We start from the raw sequence: 11,829 nt of genomic DNA, 5'->3' as shown, positions 1-11,829 counted from the left end.
CTTGAGTTATGTTTACAACACAACTTTTCCCTCTCCATATATGATTTCCCTTACAAAAACATACCATGATATTCTTTGATGTAACCATTTAAACACCATGTTATAACAATTCGGTAATCAAACAGTACAAAAAGTTCCCTTATATAATCATCGCTGAACCATGTGACCACCCCAGTATGCAACTGTAATGGTCATGTGATAAAAATACACATAAACTCCTATCTTAATCCACATCATATCGAAGCATAAAAGTTTTCTCATTAAAATGTATTGAAATTTTCACCATGCAAATATATGCAGAATTTTATCATACTATATATACAGTATATACACACACTGGCAGCCAAAAGTTTGGAGTAATGTACAGATTTTGCTCTTATGGAAAGAAATTGGTGCTTTTATTTACTAAAGTGGCATTCAACTGATCACAATGTTTATTCAGGACATTAATAACATGAAAAATTACTATTACAATAAACTTCTTAAACTGCTTCAAAGAGTTCTCATCATAAAATCCTCCACATGCAGCAATGACGGCTTTGCAGATCCTTGCTATTCTAGCGGTCAGTTTGTCCAGATACTCAGGTGACCTTTCACCCCACACTTCCTGTAGCACTTCCCATAGATGTGTCTGTCTTGTCGGGCACTTCTCACACACCTTACAGTCTAGCTGATCCCACAAAAGCTCAATGGGGTTCAGATCCGTAACACTCTTTTCCAATTATCTGTTGTCCAATGTCTGTGTTTCTTTGCCCACTCGAACCTTTTCTTTTTGTTTTTCTGTTTCAAAAGTGTCTTTTTCTTTGCAGTTCTTCCCATAAGTCCTCCTGAGTCTTCTCTTTACTGTTGTACATGAAACTGGTGTTGAGCAGGTAGAATTCAATGAAGCTGTCAGCGGAGGACATGTGAGGCGTCTATTTCTCAAACTAGAGACTCTGATGTACTTATGGTGGTCTGCACTTATAGAGCGACTTTTAAACTTAGCGGTTCTACAAAGCACTTTACACTGTGTCACATTCACCCATTCACACACCAATGACAGCAGAGCTGCCATGCAAGGTGCTAACCTGCCATTGGGAGCAACTTGGAGTTCAGTGTCTTCGGCATGTGGAGTCGTGTGGGCTGGGAATCGAACCGGCATCTCTGCGATTAGTGGCCGACCCGCTCTACCACCTGTCCTTGTTAGAGACAGTTGTCCTTTGTCTTTGAAGACTGTAGTGAACACCTTTGTATGAAATATTCATTTTTTTGGCAATTTCAAGCATTGTATCGCCTTCATTCCTCAAAACAATGATTGACTGATGAGTTTCTAGAGAAAGCTGTTTCTTTTTTGCAATTTTTTACCTAATATTGACCTTAAGACATGCCAGTCTATTGCATACTGTGCAACTCAAAAACAAACACAAAGACAATGTTCAGCTTCATTTAATGAACCAAATATCTTTCAGCTGTGTTTGATATAATGGCAAGTGATTTTCTAGAACCAAATGATCAATTTATCATGATTACTCAAGGATAAGGTGTTGGAGTGACGCTGCTGTCTAGAATTGATCGAAAATGACTTTTTTAAATAGTGATGATGCTGTTTTATACATCAGTAATGTCCCGACTATACTTTGGATCTGTTGAATGCCACTTTGGTGAATTAAAATACCAATTTCCTTCCGAAACAGCAAAATCTGGACATTATTCCAAACATTTGACCACCAGTGTATATACAGTACATACACACACACACACATATATATATATATATATATACTTTTATGACTTATCATGTCTTTATTTAAATTTCTTTATCAGATACAACAGATATAGACAAAGATACAGGTACAGATACGGAAACAGATCCTAACACAGATGCATCAAAGGAAAAGACAGGTGATTCAGGCAGATAAAAGGAAAATATCCATGTTATAACAATCAATATTTGAGTAAAATAACCAGACTTAACGATTTTCCTTGTCAAATGCAGAAGAAAACAATGAGAAGCCATCAGCAGAAGACAAAACAGGTCTGAGTTACCACAGAAAGAACATATACATATACAGACCAGTGATGTTCATTCAGTATAAATGTGCTGTTTTAATGTTTCAGATGCAGACCATGTTGACACAGACTCTAAGGAAAAGGAATCAACAGGTAAACAAACAGCCCACTCACTTTTCGACCTACTTTACAGGCCTCGTAAACACTTTTGGAAACAGGAAAACAGACCAAAGATATTGATGACTCATCTTGCACTCAGGGGTGTGTCCACATTTTTGTCCAATACAAATGCTCTCTAGAATGAGCATTCCTACCCATAATACCATCTGTCTCTGTGTAGCACTACACTGTAGAGTGTGCCGGGCTGGGATGAAGGTGGCTGGTGACGACAGTTCGAGAGAGAGAGAGAATCACCGGCCGCCTTTATCCCGCGAGCGCCCCATCAGGCTGATTGGGGACCGGGCGTACGTTGTTCCAGCCCGGCCCCGCCCACTTTCTCTCTACATACACATAGTAACTATTTACTGTGCTTATCTCAAAGGTGACAAGTGTTGATTAAATGCTTTTGAAAACAGCAGTAATGAATTTCTGTAACTATAAAACTACTCTTGACTGCTTCACAGACAAGGACGAAATCATGGATACAGATGATGCAGGTATAGTTATATTTGTTAGTATTATAATACGTAAAAAATGACGTATGCAATTCCTTATCAGTCAGTTGAGGTGGTTTGGGCATCTGGTAAGGATGCCCCCTGGCCGCATCCCTAGGGAGGTGTTTCAGGCACGTCCAGCTGGGAGGAGGCCTCGGGGAAGACCCAGGATTAGGTGGAGACATTACATCTCCACACTGGCCTGGGAACACCTCGGGGTCCCCCAGTCAGAGCTGGTTAATGTGGCTCGGGATAGGGAAGTTTGGGCCCCCTGCTGGAGCAGCTGCCCCCGCGACCCGACTTCAGATAAGTGGTTGAAGATGGATGGATGGATGGATGGTAATTCCTTATTGAAATCGATCCTCTGTATTAGAGAGAGGTTTTAACATACCTTTGAATGCTTTGTCCTTTCAGACAGCGATTCTGTTATTGTCGAAAACAAAGAGACAGAAACACCTGATGATGCAAACAAAAGTTCTTCAGGTATTTCATAAATCATTGCAGAAATTATATTCTGCCTTCGTTATATATTTAAAGAATTATTTAACATAATCCATCCATCCATCATCCATCCATCTTCAACCGCTTATCCGAAGTCGGGTCGCGGGGGCAGCTGCTCCAGCAGGGTGTCCCAAACTTCCCTATCCCGAGCCACATTAACCAGCTCTGACTGGGGGACCCCGAGACGTTCCCAGGCCAGTGTGGAGATGTAATCTCTCCACCTAATCCTGGGTCTTCCCCGAGGCCTCCTCCCACCTGGACGTGTCTGAAACACCTCCCTAGGGAGGTGGTTATATTTATCATAATATTAAAAGTAAAAGAAAGATGCTAAATGATATTTGGGTCTGACTTCGGAGACTTGAAAACCCTTGTAAGTTGACTTTACTCAATCGATTGAGTAAACTCGTTCCCTCAATTGAACTGAGTAATGGCATCTCCAAAACTCGTATGATTAAGTTCAATTAACTTGGTGTTCATATAGAATGAAATAAACTATTGAAGTTAAGGTAACTAGATACAATTTGGCTAAACTCAAATTTGCTATTTAAAAATTGTTGTTTCTACTTAATCATTTTATTTGAATTGACTCAAATGAAGATCTCAAATAAAGAATATATTAACTGATGTTAAGTGATTCGTAAAATAAACTTACGTCTCCACAAAAATGCATATATGCCTAGACTTCGGTTGCACATTCACAAGGAAAACTGAGAAAGTTTTAACAGGGGACCAGAAGGGACACAGACTGGGAAGAGAAATCGGCCTGGGATTTTGCATAGCAACTGGCCCAAAAGTTGAGCGGGGGGGTTGTTCGCTGTCCTTTTCTGCATATCACGGCGCCGTTTTGTGGCAGGAATTCCAGCTTCACTCCAATCAACTCTATACTTAACGTTCAACATTCTGCAATTTGCAGCAGGATTTTAGACCGATGAGTAGTGATTTCCGGTTCGCAAACATCTCGTTCTTTTAAACCGGATCTTTTCAGTGAACCAGTTGAACTAGATCACAAAACCGCAGTTGGAACATTTTGCGTCTTGAGACAACATTAATCCACTTGTCACTTGGACGTGTTCGACATTCGGACTCAAAATGAGTCAAGAACCACGACTATAATGATCCTAGAACTAGTGATGTCTGCCTCGCTCCAACCTGTTCACAAATCAAAAATTTTACCATTGACACCCATGTTTTTTGGACATGTACCATGGTAGTAACATGGTATTTTTGGTACTGCAATGTACCTTTTTGGTTATTGTTGTTAAATACCATGTACATGTAAATACCATGGCAAATTAATATGGTCAGCATAAAGAATCATTGGTACATAAAATTAGCATGGTGTTACCATCTGATATCACTGTACAGCCACAGTAATTATTTTTACTTCAACTAACGAATGATGTAGAGAGTGTTTGAAAACAGTCATTATTTTTATATATGGTGGTGTAGAAATCACACCTTTCATTTTGAATTGCAATTCATTTTTTACACAGATTCTGACAAAGACAACACAGATGTGGACACAGACGAAAAGAGTGAAGAGAAAGACGAGAAAGAATCCAGCAAAGACTCAGCGGATGAGGGACGAGAAACCTCAGAGACGCCAGACAAAAGTGAATCTGACAGCGATGAGTTCAAAGATTCAGACAACACCAACAACCAGGATTCAGATGCAAAAGACACAGACAGCACTGAGAAAAAAGACAAGGACATTAAAGACACTAAAAGTGATGCAGACACTGACGAGAAAGACAAGGACAGCATCCAAGACACGGCAGATTCCAGCACCGAGGTCAAGGACAGGGACAGCACTGACACAAAAGACACTGAAGATGACGGAGACAGTGAAAAGGACACCAAAGATAAGGAGGAGACCAATGAGAAAGGTGACAAGAGTGATGAGAGAAACAATAAAGAGGACGAGTCCAAATCAGAGAAACGAGACAAAGGAGACACCACTTCGAAAGAGGACACCACAGCCAGTCAGTCTGATGAAAGTCCACAAGAGGAAATGACAGAAGACAAACAGGAAGACAAGTCCGATGCCGAGAACTCCAGCGTGGACTCGGACTCAGAGAGCAAGGAAGACAGCAAAGAGAAAGACCAGGATAAAGACCTGGACACAGACTCTCACAGCAAGGAGGACAGCAAAGACAAAGACCAGGATAAAGACCCGGACACAGACTCTGACAGCAAGGAGGACAGCAAAGACAAAGTCCAGGATAAAGACCCGGACACAGACTCTGACAGCAAGGAGGACAGCAAAGACAAAGACCAGGATAAAGACCTGGACACAGACTCTGACAGCAAGGAGGACAGCAAAGACAAAGACCAGGATAAAGACCCGGACACAGACCCTGACAGCAAGGAGGACAGCAAAGACAAAGTTAAGGATAAAGACACAGACTCTGACAGCAAGGAGGACAGCAAAGACGAAGACCAGGATAAAGACCCGGACACAGACTCTGACAGCAAGGAGGACAGCAAAGACAAAGTTCAGGATAAAGACACAGACTCTGACAGCAAGGAGGACAGCAAAGACAAAGACCAGGATAAAGACCCGGACACAGACTCTGACAGCAAGGAGGACAGCAAAGACAAAGTTCAGGATAAAGACCTGGACACAGACTCTGACAGCAAGGAGGACAGCAAAGACAAAGACCAGGATAAAGACCTGGACACAGACTCTGACAGCAAGGAGGACAGGAAAGACAAAGAACAGGATAAAGACCCAGACACAGACTCTGACAGCAAGGAGGACAGCAAAGACAAAGAACAGGATAAAGACCCGGACACAGACTCTGACAGCAAAGAGGACAGCAAAGACAAAGACCAGGATAAAGACCTGAACACAGACTCTAACAGCAAGGAGGACAGCAAAGACAAAAAACAGGATATAGACCAAGTCGCAGATTCTGACAGCAAGGAGGACAGCAAAGACCAGGATAAGGACCAAAATACAGACTCTGACAGCAAGGAGGACAGCAAAGACAAGGACAAGAGCAGCACAGAATCTACAGACACAGAAACACCTGATAAAGACAGCAAGACCAACAAAGATAGTTCAGAAATTGGAGGGGAAGGTAAACATTCATAAAAGTAATCTGGTAACTTTGTTTTGGTTAATGGTTACTGGTGTGTAGCTAGTCCAAGCTGTTCATTTGCCAGTATAAACTGGTCATTAGTTGGTCCATCTGGTCATTGGCTGGTCCAAACTGGTCATTAGTTGGTCAACGCTGGTCATTAGCTTATTTGAACTGGTAATTAATTGGTCCAAGCTGGTCGTTGGCTGGTCCAAACTGGTTATTAGTTGGTCCAAATTGGCCAATGACTGATCCAAACTGATCATTATTTGGTGCAAGCTGGTCAATGCCAGGTCCAAACTGGTCATTTGCTATTACAAGCTGGACATGGGCTGGTCCAAGCTGGTCATTAGTTGATCAAGCCGGTAATTACCTAATGACCAGCTTGGACCATTCAGTAACCAGTGACCATGTTTCTTAACCACAGCTAAAGCTCAATTTTCCAGAAGGGTTAAGCAAGAGAGTCAGTAAAGAGCCTCAATTTCTGCTTGATCTTAGGGAAATATACAGTATATTCACCAAACCAAAATATCTTTAATTCATGTTTATGCCCACAGATACAGATGAAGACAATGACAGCATCATGGAAAAAGAGAAGCAAGGTATGTCCATTTGCTAATATAATCTTGTCTGGAGTTTGCTACTATTAGAGAATGAAGTCTGGATTAAGGTCTATGTGAAAACCTCTACAGATTCGCCAGATTCATCAATGGAAACACATGATGACTCAGATGTTGATTCCAATGGTAAGCCAAGAAAACTCAACTTATTCTGTTTTGTATCCTGGTGGATCTTCAGAGTCCTCTTGCATGATAATGTATATTACCCTAACTTTGCAATAATCTTTGCTGTCTTCCAGATGACCCTGACGATGATTCCACAGATGCTACCGAGTCAATGTCACATGGTAATAATGTCTAGTAATGACTCAAAGCTGTAAAGTTGAATGTTAAACATAGGCTGTAAAAGTTTCTTTCTTCTACTTTTCACCAACTATAGAGGAAAACGCTGATTCAGATAGCCACGATATTTTAGATGGTAAGTCTCGAATGTGTAAACGTCACCTTATTTTAGTTTTGTTCAGTGAAAGAGTAGTTTTGGTGAGTGAATAAACAGTTAGCTGAATTCTGGGATAGCATGGTTTGAAGGCTTCTTATTTTCCTCTTAATGTTTCTCTTTGTTTAGATGATGACGATGATATTGATGTCAGTGATGATGATGTCATGCATAACGATAAGGGTAAGCCCCTCCCACATTTAAAACAACATATAAAATAACCTTCATAGCTGACACCATGAAACAATCCATAAAAACCTGGTTGCAGAAATGGAAAACAGGTGAATTTTGCCAAAGGAAGTCTTTCAAATCTCTAGACCAAAATGGTACAATAGTAATGATGATGCTTGCCTTTTACAGCCATAGCTTCTAAACTGCACGATGTACCAGATCATCTTGATGACACAACACAAGGTACGTTGAGTTCAAGACAAGCGTTCTGTTTACGTCCTCTTCAGGGAACGGAGGGATGAAAATACTTCCTGGTTGTGTTTGTTGCCATGCTAATGTCTGATCTAACCTCTCCTCAGGATCAGATATTGGCAGCAAAACCCCCATGCCAAGCTCCTAGCAACCAGGACACTTCAATTGATCAGGTATTATCTGATCACTCATATAAAGCATTGCTTTAGTTCAGGCAGGCCATATTAGTCCCTTAGATTTTCGTTTGTGGCTCCCAGAATCTTCTGATGCCCCCACCCCGATTGGATGGTGAAACGACCAAGCCCCACCATTCCCTGGTCATACAGCGAAAAGAGATGACCTATTGCCCACCCAAAATGTCAATGTAACCACCCCAAATATCTCTTCCTAGTACCAGACTTGTTAGTCAAGCTCATTTTGATTCGCTGCTCTCCCTGCTTTATTCATGCATAGCTGCATGGATGGCCAGGGAGTTTCCCAAAAACAAAATCATACAGCCAACACCAATAGATTGCTTCAGATTGTCTATAAGTCAATAAAACTATTAATTCGATGGAAGTGGTCCTTATTCTAAAATGTACTGATCTTACTAATACAGCTAATATAGCTGTAGGGGGCAGTGGTGGCTCGGCGGTTAAGGCTTTGGGTTACTGACATGAAGGTCGGGGGTTCATGCCCTAGCACTGCCAAGATGCCACTGTTGGGTCCTTGGTGCCATATCATGGCTGACCCTGCATATGCACAAAAAATTATTTCACTCTATTGAAAAGAAATGTATAATGTGTGACCAAAATAAAGGCTTGCTTCAGAAAAAGAAGACAATTTTGCTTCATAATGCATAAAGGAAGATTGATTTTTCAGTATTGGAAATGTCATAGTATGTAATATTGATATATCAAATCTCAATTTCTACATTTATAATCTGGTTTTCTTTCCCATTGCAGAATTTTTCTGGAGAGATGTTAAAAGAAACAACTGAGACACTCATGATAACCAAAGTTTCACGTCCCATTAAAACACTTCATTGACACGCCCCTTTCACCCTCTATATTTTCTCTCTCGTATGGTGAAGGTTCTTTCTAGGGGTTCTGGGAATGCAGATTAAATTATTCGTCAGTTTGATGTACATTCCATTTGAATTGTGTCCTAATTCTAGATTGTTTTGTTATCTTTTGATATATTCATTTTAACAATTTTAGAGGGAAATATATGATGAACAGTGCGAGTCTGGAATCTCGTGTATTTGTGTTTGTTTAGGATCTAAATATATTGCATTACAAGTGACAGATTTAGCCAAGACAGCTGAACTAATTGAAGGATTTTCAAGAAGTCCAACAGATTTATTACAGTGGTCTCTGTGTGTCCTGTGTTTTCTATTTCTTTGTCCACACGGTGTCTCCATCCTTGATCACGAGACTCTTTTGTTTATCTGAAAGACTGCAGCTGATACAACGAGAACATTTGACTGAATCTCAGATAGCCTGAAGTGTCACAAAATGAGATATTTTCTACCCTCCCAAAAGATGAGTTCAAATTGTACAGACAATTTATGTTAGAATTTCTGAAGTCTATATGTCTCTATGGAAGAATATAAATACACTAGCAATGTCAGAGCACAAATTTGTTTTTTGTTTTTGAAAAATGTTTTGAAAAAAAAAGGTTACAAATAATTTTGTATAGATTTAAAGTCGTTTTATTATGTACACAGGGAGCAAATCTAATAAAGACTGGGCTGTCAGGAACCAATGGACTATGGAGTGTTTTATTGTTTCTTTGTCTGTAAACCACACACATACACCCAAATTAAATCTCTTCGGTCTCTAAATTGTTTTTCCAAGACAGACATGAGATTAAATGGAGAGCATATAAAGAATGTTGTTTAAGTTTGTTTCAGTAATCTCAAATGTTTCCTCTAGAATTTCAGAAGAGATCCCGTCGTTAACTGTGCTCTGATGTGCCAAGACACTAAATTGTGTGATCACAAATCAGAGATTTGAATATGAACGTAACTATTTCACATGCAATTAAGAAACAAATAAAAGGGTAATTTTGAATTTTAAATTAACTTATCATAATTATGATATATCATTTCTCAATTTTGAGAAATAATGTCAAAATTGTGAGATATTAATTCAGAATAAAAAAATGTTTTTTATTCCAGGCAGGATCTAGGCAATATTAATATTGCATTTATATTTATATATATATAGTGCATTTATATTTATATATATATTGCATTAATATTTATATATATAGTGCATTTATATTTATATATATATAGTGCATTTATATTTATATATATATAGTGCATTTATATTTATATATATATAGTGCATTAATATTTATATATATATAGTGCATTTATATTTATATATATATTGCATTTATATTTATATATATATATATTGCATTTATATTTATATATATAGTGCATTTATATTTATATATATATTGCAATAATATTTATATATATAGTGCATTTATATTTATATATATATATTGCATTAATATTTATATATATATAGTGCATTTATATTTATATATATATATTGCATTAATATTTATATATATAGTGCATTTATATTTCTATATATATATATATATTGCAATAATATTTATATATATAGTGCATGTCTATTTATATATATATATATTTATATATATATAGTGCATGTCTATTTATATATATATATTTATATATATATAGTGCATGTCTATTTATATATATATATATATATATATATATATATATATATGTATATATGCATACACACACACACACACACACACACACACACACACACACACACATATCCCTCTGCGCGTACACCTTATTAATTTTGTTTTTGTGCAACTTGAAGACAAACACTTTCTTCCATAACAAATATACTTAAGAGATAATAAGAATGGTAAAGCAAAAAATATATATAATAATAATAATAAATAATACATGAATACATTTAACCAAAACAATCCAAATTTTAACAACTGCATACAATAAAAACACAACACAAATGTGTGTTTGTTTTCATTGATACTTTATTATTGAAATTAGTCTTAAGTAATGAGCAAATCTCCAAAATGGATCCTTAACTGAAAACAAACAGCGAATCAGGTTTTCTTTTTCTTTTTATACATGTGTCAAAACTTGTTTTTCACAATAAATCAAAATGTCTTCCACTAGTCTTTAAAATGAAATGCACTTGACTTTATGTAATAGACTGTTTTGTATTGTAAATATTGTGACATTAACGTACAGCATTATAAGTGTTTAACTTTGGTCATTTTGATCTTCGATCTTCAAACATTTCACCAAATCAAGTGAAGTTTGCATGGCTGCACTTGCAGTTAAACATTATCAGATTCTGTGAATAACCTTATAAACAGGTCCAATTTCAGTGGTTTTAGCAAGAGAATGAGAAAGTCTTATCTAAGTTCTGATGTCTTCATTTTTTTCAAGATTTAACCACCAGACTAGATTCCTTGACCCTTACCCAGAGAAAGAGTTAAGTTTCCACATGTGTCTCCAATGGGTCTTTTGGATCACGACTCGGTCTCGTGTTACATCTCGGCTAAACTTGGTGGTCTAAACCTCGCTTGAGGGTGAAGAAATGGGAGGATGAGGAGAAAGAGGAAGGTGTACCTTGGACAAAAGCCACAGCTCTGAACAAAGCACCCATGACCTTCCCGTCTGAGCGTGACTCATAGGCCTCTGTGTGCAAATGGCCGTCACCCCAATGTCTTCACAAACTCACGGGAGGCCAGTGAAACCAAAGGCCGAGATGCAAAATGGAAGTGATGCTTGACCCTCACAGTGCATTAACTACCTGCCTGGATGGGGGCGGAAGTGCACGAGAAGCCTTAAGAAATATTATACTTTAATTTAAGGTGTAAGAGGGTTTAAACATCTACTCAGATCTAGTGGCTGATATCTGTGAGAAAAGGTCTACCTTTAGCTCAAAAACAGGCCATGTTGAAAGTTTTCGCTCGTAATGTAAGATCCTAGCTAATTACTGTTAGTCTAATATCCAAAACTAGCAGGTAGAGGAAATGAGGTGAAGTTTACAAGTGTTGTGAACAAATCATAGAGACCCACAGTCAATCAGCGTACTCCAAAAAGACTG

The 11,829-nt window shown here is 38.2% G+C and overlaps 1 protein-coding gene across 3 annotated transcripts in view; it reads left to right on the top strand.

Annotated features, from left to right (window-relative positions):
* Positions 1-9,442, top strand: part of LOC127619569 (protein starmaker-like) — a 15,370-nt gene extending 5,928 nt beyond the window's left edge. The window contains exons 10-23 of one of the 3 annotated variants that reach the window (XM_052092441.1): positions 1,804-1,881; positions 1,976-2,014; positions 2,098-2,142; positions 2,613-2,645; positions 4,637-5,529; positions 5,587-6,226; positions 6,784-6,828; positions 6,919-6,972; positions 7,086-7,133; positions 7,226-7,264; positions 7,412-7,465; positions 7,643-7,696; positions 7,813-7,878; positions 8,650-9,442. In XM_052092441.1, the coding sequence (XP_051948401.1) occupies positions 1,804-1,881; positions 1,976-2,014; positions 2,098-2,142; positions 2,613-2,645; positions 4,637-5,529; positions 5,587-6,226; positions 6,784-6,828; positions 6,919-6,972; positions 7,086-7,133; positions 7,226-7,264; positions 7,412-7,465; positions 7,643-7,696; positions 7,813-7,853 (2,063 nt within the window). In that variant the 3' untranslated portion in view covers positions 7,854-7,878; positions 8,650-9,442. Of the gene's footprint in view, positions 1-1,803; positions 1,882-1,975; positions 2,015-2,097; positions 2,143-2,612; positions 2,646-4,636; positions 6,227-6,783; positions 6,829-6,918; positions 6,973-7,085; positions 7,134-7,225; positions 7,265-7,411; positions 7,466-7,642; positions 7,697-7,812; positions 7,879-8,649 lie in introns of all 3 variants that reach the window. The other 2 variants (XM_052092438.1, XM_052092440.1) reach the window with 2 other exon arrangements.
* The last annotated feature ends 2,387 nt before the right edge of the window (positions 9,443-11,829 follow it).

Source organism: Xyrauchen texanus, chromosome 26 (assembly GCF_025860055.1).
Source record: "Xyrauchen texanus isolate HMW12.3.18 chromosome 26, RBS_HiC_50CHRs, whole genome shotgun sequence".
Taxonomy (NCBI): domain Eukaryota; kingdom Metazoa; phylum Chordata; class Actinopteri; order Cypriniformes; family Catostomidae; genus Xyrauchen; species Xyrauchen texanus.
The sequence above is the reverse complement of the archived record's forward strand: the minus strand, read 5'-3'. Positions and strand labels throughout refer to the sequence as shown.